Source organism: Phaethon aethereus (genome assembly GCF_964289735.1).
Source record: "Phaethon aethereus genome assembly, chromosome: 1".
Lineage (NCBI taxonomy): Eukaryota > Metazoa > Chordata > Aves > Phaethontiformes > Phaethontidae > Phaethon > Phaethon aethereus.
The window spans coordinates 60,699,877-60,719,083 of NC_138575.1; the positions used below are offsets into that span (position 1 = coordinate 60,699,877).

Here is a 19,207-nt window from a genome sequence, read left to right on the forward strand (position 1 = left end):
CGAGTCTCTCTGGCACTCCTGTCTGAGAGGCAGCAGAGCCAGCGGCCACGCTGGAGGATTATCACACCTCTCGCCCAGTTAATCGCTCTGATTTGTGTCTTAACCTTCACTGACACCCACTGCAGTCGTAATCACCCCCATGCACGTTGCGTTTTGCTCCCCATAGCTGAAATACTCCTCACCAACCTTTCCGACCTTGTAAGTCGCACCTCTTTTAAAAGATAAAGTGTTTTAATAATTGAGCAGTACTGTTAATAGCTTATCCAGCTTTGCTAACCCTTTAATAGTTAAAATCTTAATACGTAAACCGCATTTGGTAGGTTTCTCCGCTTATGACCTTCCTGCAGCATAATGAGGCTTTTTAGCTATTTAGGGAGATTTAAATCTTTTGTATTAGGTTTATAGCTGGCCAGTGGCATGACAGCCAACTCAGACATAATTCTAAATGGATGTTTCCAAGTGGAAACTTGGAATTTGAATTCAAATGACCTTACCTCTTTTTATTATTATTATTCTTTCCTGTATGCATTTTTATCTTGCTCATTCTTAATTCCTTCAGTACTTATTACTGCAATAAGACTAATCCTGTATACTTATACACCCCAAGTGTGGGAGCAGTAAATACTTCTGCAGTCTCTCCAGGGCAAATCAGCTGTAATTGGATCTCCTGTTGCCTGATGGAAAAAAAAAAAAAAGAAAAAAAAAAGAAGGAAAGGCACATTCCAGCTGAAGACAATTCTGCATCTGTGTCCATGTGTTTGTGTCTCTGCTGTCTTTGAGTAATGCTCTGTTCTTTTGCTCTGCTCCAGGCTGAGTTCTCCGAGCTGAACCTGGCTGCTTACGTCACGGGTGGCTGCATGGTGGACATGCAGGTCATGAGGAACGGCACTAAGGTGGTAAGGTGAGGAGCACCAGCTTTTCTTGACAATCAAGCTTTCTGGAGGAATGTAGGAGCAAGCAGGATGATCTCAGGGTCTGACCGGTATCTGAACTAGGGCAACGCAGTCCTGATGACTTCAAGGTTTCCTGGAAGCGGTGGAAATACTGACCTGATTCTGGTGGTTTTATATCAGGTCTCAGTTACACATTATGCCATACAGTCATTGTTTCCAGTCCAGACCCCTCACGCAACCACAAATGCCTCCTTTTCAGGTTCTTTTTAGCCTTAGGCCTCCCAGTAAAAGGGACAACAAATCTTCTTTTCCCTTGATTTTTCTCTCCTGTGTCAACTATCCTTCATTGTAAACAGTGCCTTGCATTCATTAGTCTACCTGTGTTATGTCCTGATCCCGGTGGACTATCCTCGCAATAGCCACAAAGCCTTTCCATGATCCTGACCCTTGCAGATTAATTTGCTCCTGAAGTATCACCTTTTTTGGCAGAGATTCCCAATGCTCCAACCTTGCCCTGTGGTATATCTCAGAGGTAATACCATATCTCTGATGGGGATTTCTGTCCCTGCTAGTATTACTTCATAATTGCAGTTATTGCAGTCTCTACTCCTGAGCAATGCTTCTCTAATCACACACCCAATTCACTTTCCAAAAGCATTGTTCCCCTTCTTTCTGACATCAGAATGCCTGCAATTTGGATTTAATGTTAGATGCATTCTTACTGGTGCTATATAAAGAGCAGTGTAAGTTGTCAAATCTCTGTATGACAGTAAAATGCCTCTGTTTGCATAGCCCTGATATTACCTTTCCCTCTAAAGCCTACATCTTTATGAATTTCTGTCATTGCAACTTGCAACTCTATATTTCATCTTTGATACAGTAACTTTGCTTTGTTTGTGTTGAAATCTCATTGCTATTCCCAATCCAGTTTTCTAGCCTCCCTACAGCTTTTTGTACAATTCCTTTGCACTTTTTGGTGCATACAGGATCTCTGAGTTTAACATGGTTCACACATTTAATCAATGCTTTTGTCTGTTTGCTTCTAGTTCAGAAATAGAGACACATAATATAGCATGCAAGGATATTTTTGAAAGGGATTATTAGAACAGCTGAAAAACAGTGATTCTGAGCATGCTGTCCTCAGTTTAATTTCTCAAGATGTCATTTCCAGTCCAAAGAGTGCAAACCAACACTTGTCACTGTCAATTAGCTATGACTGTGGCCCATTAATTCATTTCAGGTCTTGACAGCTCTTCGTATGTCCACAAGTCTCTATTTGTTCTTTGGTACAATTTCACGAGCCTCTGCTAAAAACTTTGAAGGTTGAGTCTGTTATACCCATTTGCTTTCTCTCATCCCACAAATGTCTGTTTCTCAGTGAAGCAAAGTGTATGTCCCGTGAACCAGCTGCTGGAGCATCCATCAGACAGTGTGCCATGCTAATGTGCTCTTGTGTTCACTTGCTCACGATGCTGGAAGATTTCCCAAGAACCATTTCCTAGGTTGATCACATCTTTTTCCTTCCCGTGCCTTTCCTCCCAAAGCCATTCATACATCTGGCAGAAAGATCTTGAGCTATTAAACTGAAACTGAAGACAAAATTTATTTCACAAGAGTGTCTGGGCCATGGTGTTCATGTTTCTGCTCACAGTAAACACACAGGTATCACAGTGAGCCTTGTTGTATGGCTATTTATATCTGAAAATGCGTATTTTTATGAATGGCATTAGTTCAGGGTTTTTGTTTTCATCTATGCATGTTTAAGGACATACACATTTGTGTGGTGGGAGATGGATTTAGCAAATACATACTTGTCTGGATAGCCAATTTATCTGGCATGTGTTGTCCATGGTTTTTTATACTCCTTATAAGCCCTAGCTGTTTGCTTACAGCCTGTGATGATGTGTCCATGTCCTGCCCAGCTCAGCAAGTTTAAGAGCTCAGGCCAGCCAATTTCCACAGCCACTCTTACCAATATTTCAGAAGTTACGGAGATAATAACTTTTCTTCACTTTAGAAAGTGAATTACAGAGCATAGTGCTACTGAGCTCTGTGGAGTCCCCTCAGCCCATCCACCTGGAGAAAGCTGGTTTCCCATCTCCCCCCAAGTCCCCCATCCTGCCCACAGCCATGTCCTTCCTGGCCACAGACCAGGGTGCCCGGCCACAGACCAGGGTGCCCAGCCAACGGGAGACACCATGTGGGTGCACTAACCCTGCTGATGATGACGTGGTCATATGAAACTTTTCTCCATCACTTCTTAGGCCTCTGTTAATTATTAAGCAAGATACTCTGTCACAAGTCAGAATGTTTCTAGATGGTGAGATATAATACTCGTCATGGTTTTTGAATACTCACTGACAAGTTATAGGAAGGAAATATGACAGCATCTTGCTAACAGACACATTTGGGATTCCCCCTCCTCTTCGAAGTGAGGGCAGGAGAGCATGGCAGTTTAATCAAAAGACTGAGTATACTACAGACCAGTGGATTTTAAATCAATGAAATCATAAATGTTTATAACAACAACAACAACATAATAATGCAACCACTGGGCTATTCTCTCCAGTTTGAACTTATGTTAATTGATAAACTATCTGACAATCTATTAGCCTATTAAATTCTGTCATTTTGCAGCAGATCTCCTAGTTCTTTCTTTAAACTGGGGACATCCTATTGCATATTTAAATCAAAGCTCGCTCTTTGCTGATCCCTTGATCCTTTCTGGCACCTTGGAGTTAAGGCTTTCTTCAACCCCATGCTAACTGATTTGAACTGCACCAGGAAAGAATTGTGGTTCTTTAACCTGGAAGATACACTTACCACTTGCCTTAGGCAAAATTTGAAAATTAAAAAAAAAAAAAAGAAGCTTTAGAAGCATTACTGTCAATTAAAGAGAGCAAGGAACTGGAAGTATACAGACCTCCATGACTACTACCCTGTGTATCTTGAAACAAGTAGCTACAAGTAAGTTAGCAAACATAACTGAAACCAGGCATTATTTTGCTTGCCTGATTTTTAAAACAAGTGTGGCTCCAAAATTCTGGGTCTCCACCTCCTCTTTTTTAGCTACTAAGTTCTGCACATCTGTAGGATGGGGTGAGAGGTTTGATAGTCTCAGTGAAATGTGCTGCTGGAGAGACTATCATCTAACAAATCTAAAAAACTGCATATGTTTTTTTCTGTGCCACTTCCACCGTGGTATGCAATGGCTCCATCAGCCTATTGAGCACATTTTCTTCAGAATTAGAAGAAAAAGAGCTGGCCATGGAGTATCTCATGCAGTCTCTAGCAAGCATTTTCTTTATTCATGCCCCATAACTTGTGCTCTGACTGAGGACAGTGCAGGGGGATGTGCTGGGCACCAGAAGCAGCATTGGGCTCGGCCACGGCTGGCAGGGGGAATCTCCCACGCATAGGTCTTTGTTACTCCGGCACTTCTTTGGGTGCAATTGGCACCAGAGCTTTCCCAGTGAAAAGTTAAATACGGGAAGCAGGAGGTGGCATTTATTCATCCCAAAGGATACCTCACCAACTTAGACATAGCAACCCATTCAACAGAGAAAAGGAATAATTTCTGGATGTGATGGCTGGACTACTAAGCAGTGTGAAAAAACAAATGTGGGATGATGCCTGCTTTTAAAACACCCAGGTGGATTCTTCATCCTCCTTCCAGAGCATCCACAACTTCCTTTTGCACAGGTCTACACACACACAGAGACAGATTGAACTTTCTGGAGTCTAATTTACCTTAGAAAGCTCTTGGGCTGTGTCACCTCTACTGGGGTTAGATGTAAGGAATGGACTTTTCATTTAGAAAGGCCGGAAGGAGGATCCTGGGAACTACAGGCCTGTCAGCCTGACCTCCGTACTGGGGAAGATCATGGAGTGGTTCATCCTGAGAGTGCTCACAGGGCATATGAAGAACAACCAAGGGATCAGGCCCAGCCAGCATGGGTTCATGAAAGGCAGGTCCTGCTTGACCAACCTGATTTCCTTCTATGACTAGGTGATCCGCCTAGTGGATGAGGGAAAAGGCTGTGGATGTTGTCTACCTGGACTTTAATAAAGCCTTTGACAGCGTCTCCCACAGCATTCTCCTGGAAAAACTGGTGGCTCGTGGCTTAGACAGGTTTACTCTTCGCTGGGTAAAGAACTGGCTGGATGGCTGAGCCCAGAGAGTTGTGGTGAACGGCGTTAAATCCAGTTGGTGGCCGGTCACAAGCGGTGTTCCCCAGGGCTCGGTTCTGGGGCCGGTCTTGTTCAATATCTTTATTGATGATCTGGATGAAGGGATCGAGTGCTCCCTCAGTAAGTTTGCAGATGACACCAAGTTGGGTGGGAGTGCTGGAGGGTAGGAGCTCTGCAGAGGGATCTGGACAGGCTGGATCGATGGGCTGAGATCAACTGTATGAGGTTTAATAAGGCCAAGTGCCGGGTCCTGCACTTCGGCCACAACAAGCCCATGCAACACTACAGGCTTGGGGAGGAGTGGCTGGAGAGCTGCCGGGTACAAAGGGACCTGGGGGTGCTGGTTGACAGCCGGCTGAATATGAGTCAGCAGTGTGCCCAAGTGGCCAAGAAGGTCAACAGCATCCTGGCCTGTATCAGAACTAGTGTGGCCAGCACACTAGAGTAGGGAAGTGATCGTGCCCCTGTACTTGGCAATGGTGAGGCCACACCTTGAATACTGTGTTCAGTTTTGGGCCCCTCACTACAAGAACGATGCTGAGGTGCTTGAGCGTGTCCAGAGAAGGGCAACGAAGCTGTTGAGGGGTCTGGAGCACAAGTCTTATGAGGAGCAGCTGAGGGAACTGGGCTTGTTCAATCTGGAGAAAAGGAGGCTGAGGGGAGACCTTATCGCTCTCTACAACTACCTGAAAGGGGGTTGTGGCGACGTGGGTGTTGGTCTCTTCTCCCAACTAACTAGCAAAAGGACAAGAGGAAATGGCCTCAGGTTGTGCCAGGGGAGGTTTAGATTGGATATTAGGAAAAATTTCTTCACTGAGAGGGTGGTCAAGCATTGGAACAGGCTGCCCAGGGAGGTGGTGGAGTCACCATCTCCGGAAGTGTTCAAAAAACATGTGGATGTGGCGCTTCAGGACATGGTTTAGGGGACATGGTGGCACTGGATTAATGGTTGGACTTGATGATCTTGAAGGTCCTTTCCAACCTTAATGATTGTGTGATTTTCACTTGTCTTCATTTTTCTGAAGGGCCTTTCATACCAATATTTCCACAGTGTGAAGAGGCCATCAGTGCTGGCTCGTAGGTGCATTTCTGCTTTCAGGATATTATAAAAGTGTCTTAGTATAAGTGAGAATTTGGGCTGTCTCTGCTTCTGACAACACTTAGACTCCCAAACTATGATCTCAGCCTCTGCATTAGATTAAATGCAGTCCTGTGTTTGCCTTTTGGGCTTTATAAGCCTTCAGCTATTAATTCCAGTAGATGTGGGAATAAGGCAGGGATATGTTGAAAATCTGGACAGCTTTCTTACATGGGGAATACTAATGTCTTTGGGAGCATTTCAGGCTTTTAAGGACATAAATTAATAATGCACCAGACTGCTCTCATCTCCTGTCTCCCTGTGGAGCTGGGTCTTTTGCCATTGGGGCTGATCATCCAGGGAAGAAAGCACATTTTTGTGTGTCTGCATGGGACCTACCACAGTGGTGGCCATACCTCTTACAGTGTGGTATGCAGTTTCACTGTAATACCACAGCATGGACAACAGCTGATGGACCAGGAGATGCCCAGGGTCTGAAATGAAGAGCATGGAGCAATGGCCCTGGCAAGTGGGGAAATGTGACAAAACAGACAGCAAAGCAAAGCAGAGTCAAGCGCCTTGGACAAACCCTTCCTACGGGGAAGGATCTCTGCCATGGAGTGGTGTTTAGTCCTACACTCCTTGTCTGAATTTGGCCAGTCTGTATGAGAAGGTACATCTCTCACCCTGCTCACCCTGGCTGATATACCCCTGTCACTTGCAGCTGTGGTGGGGTCAGTGAATGCTCTGATTCCTCCATACAAGCCCATTCATTCCTGTAATTAACACTGACTCTCCTGTTGGTTCCAGCTGGTCCAGTGCTTATACTATGCTCTGTGCTCTGATAACAGGATGGCAGTCTGCTGAATCAGGGTCCCAAATAAAGCAGGAACTGAAAGTGCTTTTTTCCCAAAAGGTATTTTTGCACTGCAAGCTGCAGTACAATCACAGCATGAGGAAGCAAATCCAAAAGGATTTTGGATGGGGGGAGTGGGGAAGGAACTGGTCAGCCTGGCAGCAAGTGTTTTCCTACTTTCCTACTCAGAGTTTACAGACCCCAGGAGATACGTACTCTGGCTAAAAAAGGTCTGCCAGCTGCAGGATGCAAGAGTCTTTAAAGCCCAATGAGGATACTGTCCCCTTCTCACTGCAACTTTCCCCATCCCAGAAGGTTCACCCACCCCATAAGGCCATTGACAAGCTGCTTCCTGAAAGAGGTGTGTGGGTTTTCTAACCTACAGAGGCCATGTTTTCTCACCACACATAGCACATAGCTATGAGATGGATATTTTCCTTTCTCTCAAGGGCTATTTATTCACAAGAGTTGGTGGTTTCTTGCAGTCCCTCTACAGGGATAATACCCAGGGAGGTCATGGGTGTAGCTGCTGTCCCTGGACACTGATGCAGGACATATTGGTACGCAGTAGGTCGTTTTCCAGTTTCTCATCTTCCAGGAAGCTTGTGTCAAAGAGGAACCCTAGGCTCTGTCTAGTCCCTGTGGTTTTTAATTTAACTCTTATTCTAATTGGGGTCTTTTTTAGACTGTCTTTTTCTACTTTTTTGTTGCTTCTAAACCAAAACTATGAACATTTCTGCAAAGATGCAAATGGGAGAAAAAAATGGGACAAACTGTTTGGGAGTTTAGGTTTCTAGTAGCCAGATGGAAAAATATGTTGAGCGCATGGGTCCCCCAAGATTGACAGAATGTGCCACACAGTGTAGTGCAGTATGTGCTATATATTAACACTGAGCAACATTTGGGCAATTTTTTTTATTGATGGCATGGCAATCTATAAATGTAATGGAGAAATGTGTGTAACAGTGTGTGTAAGCTTTTGAAAGTGCACTTCAGGCAAAACACCAACATGCCACATGACCGCTTCCCTTACCTAAATACCCTGAAGAGATAATGGACTCGGACAAGGTGTCAAATAGGATAGACCCTGGCAAGCTGCAGTTACACACAAAGCAATTTAACACCTCCACTAAACACTTATAAACCGAGAAATTATTTCCACACTGGGGATGATTTACCATCAACTTTCACTAATTATCTCTCCCCTCCTCACCTGCCTGTCCCTCTCCTCTTTTTTTGAGCAGGAGCTAAAAAAGAGAAAAGAATTTGGAGTGTTCTTATTTATGTATTTATTCTCAGCTGCTTCCACCTCAGCTCCTGCTGCTAAACAGCTGCCTGGAGGCCTGCTTCTCTCCTCGGGGTTTACTGATCTCCCAGATGAATAATGTCCCCCTTCACCTCCCCAGCAGCTGGCGCCCAGCCGATGTGCAGGCAGGATGCTGACAGTGATTGGGAAAACATTTGGTGTGCAGGCAGCTGCCAGAAAGCAAAAGTCACTCTGAGCAGACCAGGGTGGGGAGTATCTCAGAGACTAAACTACTCCCTGGCCCTTTTCGCATTTACAGTAATTCTTTCCAATAAGAAATGTGCTGCCAGGGCCTAGAGCACTCATTAATTAGTTAATCCTGGACTGAATGCAAGAATTATTAAAGCCTGTTGTAGATTGGTTCAGTCTTCATCAGGTTTTTTTTTTTCCCCAATCTTGCCTTAATTCATCTCCTTTCTACATGGGTTTTTACTAAAGTTTCTTCCAGAGAATAGCAAACGAGTAAGTGAAGGACCGAGGCCTGCTGCACCTGCGCTGTACTGGTTAAGGTGGATCTTCATTAATGACCTGATACCTGGACAGAGTGCAACCTCAACAAGGTTATGGGTGGCAACAAGTTAGAGGGTGGGGAGCGATAGATATGCCAGAGAGCGGATCTGCTATTCAGAGGGACCTCAACAACTGGGGAAATGGGCCAACAGGAACCTCATGGAGTTCAACAAGGATAATCTCAATGTCTTGCGGTGAGGGAGGAATAACTCCAGTACTGCTGGGGACAGCTGGAGAGCAAACAGCTCTGCACAAAAGGACCTGGAGGTCCTGTGTGCCCTTGCAGGCAAGAAGACCAATGGCTCACTGGGTGGTGTTAGCAAGTGTGTAGCTAACAAGACACTGTTCACATCTGGAGTACTGTGTCCAGCTGTGAGCTTCCCAGTACAAAAAAAAGCATTGACAAACTGGAAGTAAATGAGTGAAAGGCCACCAAAGCTAATTGAACTGGACCAAAGAGATCCAAGGAAAGACTGAGAGATGGTTTTGTTCAGTCTGTAAGAGGAGGCTGAGGGGGATCCACCTACAGCCCTTGGGCAACTAAGAGGAAGGTGAAGAAAATGAAGCCAGACTCTTGTTGAAGGTGTGCAGTGAAAGGAAAAGAAACAACAGACACAAGTTGCAGCAGGTGAAATTCTAATTAGATACAATTTTTTTTAAAATTTCCACAGCGAGGGCGGTCAAATACTGGAACAAGTGCCCAGAGAGGATAGGGGATCTTCATCCTTGGGAATATTCAAACTTTGGCTGGACAAGACCCTGATCAACCTAATGCCACTTTAAAGTTAGCCCTGCAATGAGCAGGGTGTTGGGCCAGATGATCTCCAGGGATCCTCTCTGATCTAAATTATTTTATTCTGTGATGTTGGAAAGTATTTAGATCACCTTCTCCAAAAGCTTTGGGTCACAAGCATTTTGAAGGCAAGCTGCTGTTGGTGGGTGTGGTTGTTACTACTTTGAGACATTGTCTGGGTCCACATGTTTTTCCTTGTCAAGGTTGATCAGTTTAAAAGTAAAATATATGGCAGACTTAGGAGATTGCGACAGTACAGTTTGGAGAGTGTGTGACATGATTTTATGGCTCATTGGTCTGTTGCTGAGAACCAAATCAGAGCATCTTCCAAGGTATCCTGATCTACATATAATGGTACTGGTCCTGCTGCAGCCGTGATTCCTGGTTCCTGCTGCTTTTTCTACACTTATCTCCCTCACACCCCATGGTTTTAGCCCAGCCATTCCCTATTACAGTGTCCCAAAAGATCCACTGTTCCTCTCCTCCAGCCTGGTAAAGCAAGGTCATTCTCTATTCTATGTTGCTTTCTTGTTTCTCTATAACCAGCTCTGCGTTACCTTATTCATATGAGTCATCACATTCAGTCTTTCTTTGAATAACTTCAGCAGGGTTTACTTCTTTCTGTGGAAACTATGACATGAGTTTTGACTGAAATGAGTATTTTTCTCAGCAAGTTTCCCATTTCACTGTGACATCAAACATAACATTAAATCTAACATCATGATAGGTGAAAATGTTATATATTTCTTATTACTTTTCACTAATGTAATAACAATACTATTAACACCCAAGTAAAGCACTCAAAGAACTTGTTCCCATTTGTAAATGCCATTTTCTATTAGCTTTCAGACACCTGAGGCGCTGCATAGTTGGAGGGATTATTGCACTTCTCAGGTAGCTGCAGCCACTTATGTCTTGGACTTGTGCCTCAGAAGCTTGCCTGAAGGCTCCATTAATTGCCAGTAATGCAAAGCTTGTTGTATCATATTGCTTAATTATCCACTTTCTTCCTCTCTGTGTCATGCCAAGCAGATAGGAAAGGCTTTGGAAGAGAACTTACTCAAAATGTGTTGATCACTGGGAAGTGTCAGAAAACTGAACAAAGCCTCCTTTGAATAATGGAGAGTGGGCAGAACCTGAAGTGAGGATGTGCTGCTTCATTGTCCAGGGAAGATCTTTTTCTATTGACATGAAGGGAGAACTACCTTGTAAGACTGGCACTCTTTAAGAAAGAGAGCAGCGGAGCCCACTCTCCTCCTGCAGCATGGGCAAAAAGCTTTCTAAATCCATCATGGTGCTGAATTATAAAGCAGGTCTACCTTTCAGCTGCAGGTGATTATTTACAGTGGAAGGAAACATTAAAAGGTATTTTGACACAATAATCTATTCTTGTGTGTTCTTTCTTTATGCCCATTAAACTGTTTGTGCTTCAGTGAGAAAAGTTAAAGGACCAGGAAGCATGCCAGAGTTACGGCTACATGCAGAGATAAGAAATACAAAATCTCTTTAAGGCATGAAACCTCCCAGGAGGATTTGCTGTCATCATCTTCTCTACCCCAAAGCAGTTTGGGGACCTATTTTCTGCAGAGAAATGTTATCGATGATCTTTTCAGAGCTGATATCTCATAATTCGAAACGTTAGACACACGGTCACCAGAATAGCTACTGCTGCTCCTGAGATGTTTAACTTCCATATTTAACATCAGGAATCTCTTACATTCTTTTATATTCACTCATTTCTGACAAAACTATTTCCAAGGCAGCTAATGCTGTCACAGATTTAAGGGTAGATGGGTACAACCTAAGAAATTATATGCTGCAGTCAGATGTCTTCCTATTAGGTATTTTGGATCCAGGCTTTATACTTAGGTTTGTCTGAAGTATAGTTTTACCACTAAGAAAGAAAGAGATTGCTCAAATGCATTGGAACCAGTTGAAAAAGAGTTAAATGCAAACAAGCATCCTGCACCGCAGTATCAGAGTCCAGGCCCAGGACTGGCAGCGTTAGCATCTTCCTAGACAGACACTCGTCATCACCCAAGGGTGATTGACTCTGGCAATCGCTGGCCGATCTCAGTTGCCAGGAGGGGAGGTAGGCTGAGCAGCTGCCATGTGCCTTGGCTAGCATGTGGGACAAGGAGGCTACTGCAAAGTGAGAAAAGCCAGAGGGACCTGTGGGGGGCTGTTTCGCTCTGGGGTGGACACTTTGGTCGTGCATCACTCAGAGCACTGAAAGGCTCATGCCATGTGTGGCAAAGGCCATTGCCTGTGGCTACACAAGCTGAAAGGAAAGCACCTTTCCATTCCAGAGGAAAAGGAAATCTCACCAGCTATTTCAATCTGAAAATAAATTTTTTCCAGTCTCATGGATTTTATTTTTTTTTAAATAGAGGATTCTTGTACCTCTACACCACTCTGGGAACATGTTACATGCATTTTAGTGGCCTTTATTTTGCCAGGCAGTGCTAGGAGCCAAACTCTAAATGAGAACTGAGCTCTTGGAGTCTAAGAAAGGGCTCCTGTAAAAGGGTTGTGGCCAAAGATGGGCTCCAGCTTTCACCTGGAAGCTTCATCCATCTGGCTATCAAGCTAAGTAAGATTCACGACATCAGGTAGGTATCTGCCATGCGACCCAGGAAGGGCACCGCACCAACATGCAGAGCACAGCTTATTAGAGACACATTTTAAATCTGTGGTTTACTTCTAATTCCATTCACCCATCCCATCTCCCTGTCCGTTAGATGTTTGAATGGGCTCTCCTGTATTCTTCCTGTGATCAAACCATTCCCGTGACCTGACTTTGGCAGGGGTCTAGATGCAGTTTTATTCAAAATTGTTTGTGGTCATCTAAGCACTGGGTGGACAGATGTAGTGGAGAAGAAAGTTACGTGCTCCTGCCATTGCTTTCCTACTCCTGCCAGACTCAGGTACTTAGGACCTCAGCACAGTAGGTGCTACGAAGTTTGGCTCACCCAAAGGTTTTGGCAATGGTGTTTCAAATGTGGGACTTCTGCCTAACGTGTCTGTCTGCCAAGGATTTCGATTTTCTGTCATGGGAGAAGTTATTGGGTTGATCTAGCAAAGAAAACAGTTATACAACTAGCTATTCCAAATCCAAGGCTTGCTATGTTAGAGTAAGATTTACACTCTGAGAATGAGCAGTAGCTTGCAAAAGTAATCTTCTACCAAAAAAGTAAGAATCCTTGTGTGAAACAATTAAGCTGTTTTCTCCCCAGATCACTGGTACCCCCAGTTATCCAGTTTTCATGTCGCCACTCTTACCATGACTATTCATTTTCCTTTTACTGCCAGCTATCTTTTCTAGCCCCTCGCCTCACATTTTGCCACTGGTCTCTGTTTCACCATTACAGACGTCTCACAGACTCCGGAGCTCTCTAGCTGATGTTTATTCGCAGCTAGTCCCAGGCCCTGCACTCCTCTGCCTCGTTCTCAGTATCCATGGGAACATCCTCATTGTCCCACGGCTCAAAACAGGGATTCAGTGTCCACCTTCACTTTAGAGATTCACTCTTCATCTGCTGCATGAGAGAGTGCCCTGCCTTCCTACATGATGCAGAGTTTGAGAATAGGCTTTTCTACATTACTTCTGTATTCTTGTGTCCATCTCCTAAGTTGAAAAACTCTTCCTTTGCCAGGACCTGAAAAGACAAGAGCTTTTTTCTAAACTTTTGGCTGGCAGAAGTGAAGCCCCTGAAGGCGGTTTCCCAGCCGCTGTGTGTCCTTCCCCCCTCAGCTTGCCACACTCATTTGCATCTTTCCTCCCCACCACAGCACCATGTCCCACCCCAGGTTGTTGGGGGAGATGTTCAAGGGCAAATACTGCTGCTTCCTCTGGGGAGACCGGAGCAATGGTCTGAACCATTATCAAGAAGCTCCAGTAAGTGCTGCTCCCTAAGTCAAGTCTGGGGAAAGACTTGAGCTGTAATAGGGACCATTTTCTTCTTCATGTGCTCGGAAAGCTGCATGAAGGAGGGACATGCCTCAAGCTCCTGCCCCTCCAGGCACCACAACTGTTCAGTAACTCAGCGCAGACATTGAGTCCTGGTCTTAGGAAGCTTCCTGAGGGCATGTGCCTGCATCTGGGGGACTTTCTATACAACAAGTCCAGCAGAATGGAACAGCTCAAGCTTTCCAAGATTTGTATTCACTTGCAGTTTCTCAGCAGGGAGTCACCACTTGCCTCACCCCCATTGACACGAGGGAGGTCCATAAATCAACTGCACAGTGATAGCGCAGCCCTCCCAATGCTCATTATGCATCTCGCTGCTGGAGGAAAGCACCACCTTTGGTGCCAAGTACATTAGGGAACATGCCTGGGTTTAAAAACACTCCATTGGAGAAAATCACAACATTTCAAAAGCTTGGCCTCTTGCATCACAAAAGCAGAGCGTGCTCCTCACCATGTCTCGGGCAATAACAAAAGCCCAAGGCCATCAAAGAAAATGAACAGCTTTAAAACAACAAAGCTGCACTGGGTTTTGTATACAGTGTTTGTTGCCACAATCTGGCCCAGAGTCACCATCTCAGATTTCCCTGCCAGAATGATGGAAATATAAATAGGGGCTATAAACCCAAAGTATTTCCAGCTCATACATCCAAAGGATAGAAATTATAGTCTCCTAGCAAGGAAAATGTTCAAGGGTAGTGAGGTAATGGTACATGGTTACAGAGCTCATTTCTCTGAAAAATTTAACACAGCATGGAAATTTCTCCAATGCCCTTGATGCAACCTCTGTTAAAGTACAAAATGATCCCCTGGTTCAGTGGAAAAGCCCCTTCCATGCCTTCGAGAATGGACTGCTGAGCTCCATTTTGGGAACAGTTTCTTTCCAGCTGCCGTTTCTAGAGATTTCTGAATGGCTCCGAAGACACAGTGTGAACAAGGAACGAGATCTGGCTGTTTGGAAGATAATCCATTGCCTGTTGGCTTACCTAGAAAGGGCCTCACTTTGCTGTGCATTTGCTGAGAGCTGCTGCTGTCGAACTATAGGAGTCCCAGCTCCAGTCTTGCTAAATAATATTCTGGAAGTCCACACCATGAGTCACAGCACTGGATGAGGGGTTCTGCTCATTTGATTAATTACATTACCATGCCTGCCCTTTACTTGTTGACTTATAGTCATAAGAGCTTGGGATGTGCTGCGTATGTAGTAAACTGATTAAAGGGGGAATGTATGTCAATGTATGGATGTGTAGGGTAGCTTTTTGAAATCCCTCATGATCTTCCCACCCACTGGGCATTGCTTCAATATCAAGTTCAGTCATCAGGAAACAAACTTGCTCCCTCATCTGCATCGCACATTGCAACAAGCTTGCCAAATATGGCCAAGCTTTTAGAAAGAAAAGAGAATCCCCCCACCAGTGAATTTATGACCCTTGGCTCTGCTTGTGGCTTGTTCCTGTGCATGCCTGAGTGACATGGAAACTGCAGCAAATTTCTTTGGCCTGTTTCTATACTCTCACACTTGCAGCTATGTTCGATTTTTCCTTTTTTTAATGACTACAGTTTTTTGTTTGGTTTGTTACCTTTTAATGCAAACAACCCATAACAAAGGCACAAAGAAAAGCAATATGCGTTAATGAAAAGCAGAAGGATGGAGAAGAAACAGGGGGAGGCTAAAGTGTTGCTGAGTGTTTGAAAGTAAAACATCACTCCCCTCATCTCTTCCAGGTCCTTCAAGCCAGACTTTGTCCTGATTCGGCAGCATGCCTACAGCATGGCACTGGGAGAGGACTTCCGCAGTCTCATCATCGGCCTCCAGTATGGTGGCATCCACACGGTCAACTCCCTCTACTCCATCTACAACTTCTGCAGCAAGCCCTGGGTGGTAAGTGACAATCCAGCTCTACTGCATGCCAACACTGCAAAGTAGATATGTGGTACCAATAAAGCACCAAACTCGGCTTCCAGTCTGTTTCACAAGAACTCGTCTCTTTAGATCAAAACCACCTTAGGCATCCAGCTGGGAATTCTTGGGAGAAAAAAACATCAGCAGTACTTCTTTATCAACCTCTAGTAATATCAAGGTGTTATTTCCTCACCCTGAGTAGGACGTTTCACCTGTCCCAGACTGTAATGTTACAAACAGCCAACAGTACAGTAACACCTAGATTTCTTGTAAGGCAGAGTAGGTGAATAGCAATAGATTAATAATAGCAAATCAATAGTAGCACATCTCTTTCCTGACCAAAACACGGTAAAACTACTTTAAAAGAAACATTAGTGTTCACTGGTTTAGAGGGTGTCTGAACTACACTATTTCTAGCTTCTTTTATTAGATGTACACTTTCGGTAGCCAGATGCCCAAGGCTAAGACTAAGATTATCCATTCCTTGCAGAAGTGCAACCTGCACTTCTCATGTCCTCTCTTTCTACTTTTTCTGGGTGATGATTTGTTGTGAGGAAATTAGCTGAAAAGAAAGGGAAGAAAGGTAGAGAGATGATCTCTTCAACAACTACGTCTAGAAAAAAAGGGGACATAGAATAACAAAGACTTTGGAAAGAGGCAGAAGGAAAGGGGAAAGCATGTGGAGTTTTTCAGCGGTTTCAGAAGGAAATACAAGATTATCATAAAGTGATGGTTCATTGAGCCTGAAAGACTGCACCTTCGAAACACCTTGGGTTGAGTCAGTTCCTGGGAAGAACAGGGCAGTGTTTTGATAGTTTGCACTGGGACCTCCCTTCAGCTGTTTTTTAAATTTTGTCAAGTTCACCTGGAAATCTCAGAAAAAAAAAATTTTAAAATGTTATCATTGGCTTGTCTCAGCCCCAAATCAAATTTTGTAATAAATACCCAGACCTCTTTTATGACCAGCTCTAAATCAGCAGAAACTGCAGCAACAGGAGAGCCAGAGGAATAAGGCTGGCCATTATGAGCCACAGGAGCAAGACTGGCCATCATAGTACCTGCAGGAAAAAGTCAAATGCTGATACCATTTTGGAGTCCACATCTGGGTCTTCTAAGCAGTTTCATCCCAAAGTGCCCTTTCTGATCACTGATGCTACCAAAATGGAAATTTCCCCGCATTGTTCTAGGTCTGAAGCAGGCAACTACAAGCTACATGGATGTGACAAGGAGACAGGACTTTCCAATATATCCCCCATGGAAAACTTTTAGATACATTTTTAGGAATTCTCCTTACTCATTGCACAAATATAGCTTGGGGCAAGGCAGAATGTTTATAAGCAAGTTGTAACTACCTTCCTCATTAAGTCTTTTTTGTTGTTTTTTCCTTGGAATAAATATCCTATTAGTCTTCAGTGTGTTGACTGGTAGTTCAAACCCAGCTGAGATCTGTAATGATTCACACTTTTATTTCCATGACTATGCAGTGTTTAACTCCTTTCTTACCAAAAAGGTACCACTGTAATAGATATGGTCTTCTCAGTTTTCACCTCTTTTATGACATTTGAGGGGGCTTTTGAGACCAAAAGCAGGGTCCTGTCTTTTCAAAAAATGTTGCAGTGCAGTAATGAGAATAGTGAGAAAAATCTCTTTTTCATCGCTGTATAGGTGGATGATGCACATTTGGCCTCAGTCACCATTTGAATGACGAGGGCTGCTGGGATCGGAAAGGGGAGGAAGAGAGGGATCAAGTACCAGGCTCAGTACAACACCTTTCCATTGTTTCCTACAATTGGTCCTACACACACAAACCTATTGATCCTGGTGACCAGAAAAATAGCCTCTGCATTTACACTGGTGTTTGCTGAGGAAGTCACACGGTTTATTCCATCTGATTTTGGAGTTGAGTCAGGCAAGGTTTAGTTGACATTTTTTCAACTTGTTCCTTGTAATTACGTTTCTGGTGGTGTCCAGGGCCCTCAAGATGTGACAAGCCTATTTTTAGGAATCTAAAATAAAAGAAAACAAACTCAGCACATTGCAGGGGAAAAAAAAAAAAGAAAAAGCAGGGCTGGCAAGGCAGTGTGGGAGAAATTGGCTCTGCCAGTAACTTGGCTTTAGCTATTCTGGGTCCTGTTGTGCCATGCTTTCCTCATGGGGAATACAGCTGGCTCAGACAGCCTTCCCAGAGGAGTCAAGGAAACCACTTGTAAACACTTAAAACAGGTTTGCAGAATGCCTCCTTTCCCTACTGCCCACATACACACACATCACCCCTAAACCAATGACTGTAACGCACCAAGTAATCTAAGAGCTCAGATGGGATCTGAGTTGGTATTTGGCACCACTGAAATTTTATCAGGTTGAAGCAAAGGTAGAGATTGCACTGGGGCATTTGAGGGCAGAAAGCTTCACTGCCAGCAGAATCAGAAATTTTTGTTTTGTGATAGCTGGGAAATGATAGAGACAGACCCCTTTGGTCCATGTTCCACTCTGATTGCAAAATAGGCATCTTGAAATAAGGGATCTGCTTAACAAAGATTACTGGAAACTTTTTTGACCTAGAAAACAGTTAAGATAGATGAAGAAATGAAATTAAATACCCCCGAGAAATGTGCTTTTCACTCTCCCTTATTATTTTTTCCAAAAATGGTTCCATTTCATAGAAATGTTTATGATTTTGTGGAGGGGGATGGAAATTAGACTGTTTTTCCTTGGAAATTTGCAACAATGTTTTTTCTCAGCAACTCTAATTACAATCAGCTGAGCTTGGGCTTGAGTTTACTCAAACATGCAGCCCCATTTTTTAATGATATTTGCCAGGTTTCCAGTACTGCAATATACAAATTTCTTCAAAGGTTAAAATTTGCATTAAACACAGGCACAGCTTGAAATAGACGTTTCTGAAAGAGAAACAGACATATTCAGGGGGATCTCTCACACAGAGAAACATCTAAGAAACCTAAGTTTTAAGATGATCCCAGAATTACTGGGAAATAATACTACAAGCACCCTAAACACAATGCTTCAACCACTGATACTTTTTTTTTATAAAGTTACAATACAAAGTACAGTGAGAACAATGCTCAGAGTAGTACTCACATTACACGCAGTAATGTCCATAATTGTAAGGCAACTTTTGCATCTGTAAAACTGCAGGAAATACGAAATCTTGAAGACAGTCTTCTACTGAGTCCAAGAAGCTCCCAGCTAAACTGTTATTGACTGTCAAGGGATATAGGCTCCCTGATGGCCTAGGCACTTTAAAAATTATGCAAAAGGCCTTGAGATCCTCTGAACGGGACTTTTTATTTCTCTTTAAAGAATCCCTGCAAGTAACTCTGATGTCCAACCAGCCAGGCAAGGCATTTCACATGCATACCTGTTCCAGTACTTAAACCCCAGACTACGCCATATTGTTTTGCCCCGTGTCTTGCTCTGTGGTCTGGATGCCATCTCATTAAAATCAGTGGAAACACAGAAAGTAAGAACTGATACCAAAATGTGGAAGGGCCAGTTATATCTAGCTGAGCTGCTGACAGTAACATTCCTACTCATCTGAAATGCACTGGGAGGTGCAACTTGACCTCTGCTATCAGGTGTCTAAAAGGCTGCTGCACTATGCAACATGGGTGTCTCTTTGCCAATATCCTGTCCTTGAAATTGCCCCAAAAAATAGAAAAAATGAGGGAATTGTTCCATGAGGGTCAATA

The 19,207-nt window shown here is 43.8% G+C and overlaps 1 protein-coding gene across 2 annotated transcripts in view; it reads left to right on the forward strand.

The window, feature by feature from the left end:
• The window catches only part of SYN3 (synapsin III), a gene marked incomplete at both ends in the record, with an annotated part of 182,874 nt that overhangs the window by 24,781 nt on the left and 138,886 nt on the right, over positions 1-19,207 (forward strand). For both annotated transcript variants that reach the window (XM_082013648.1, XM_082013649.1), the window contains 2 exons: positions 810-901; positions 15,320-15,476. In XM_082013648.1, coding sequence (XP_081869774.1) covers positions 810-901; positions 15,320-15,476 — 249 coding nt within the window. The remainder of the gene's footprint in view (positions 1-809; positions 902-15,319; positions 15,477-19,207) is intronic.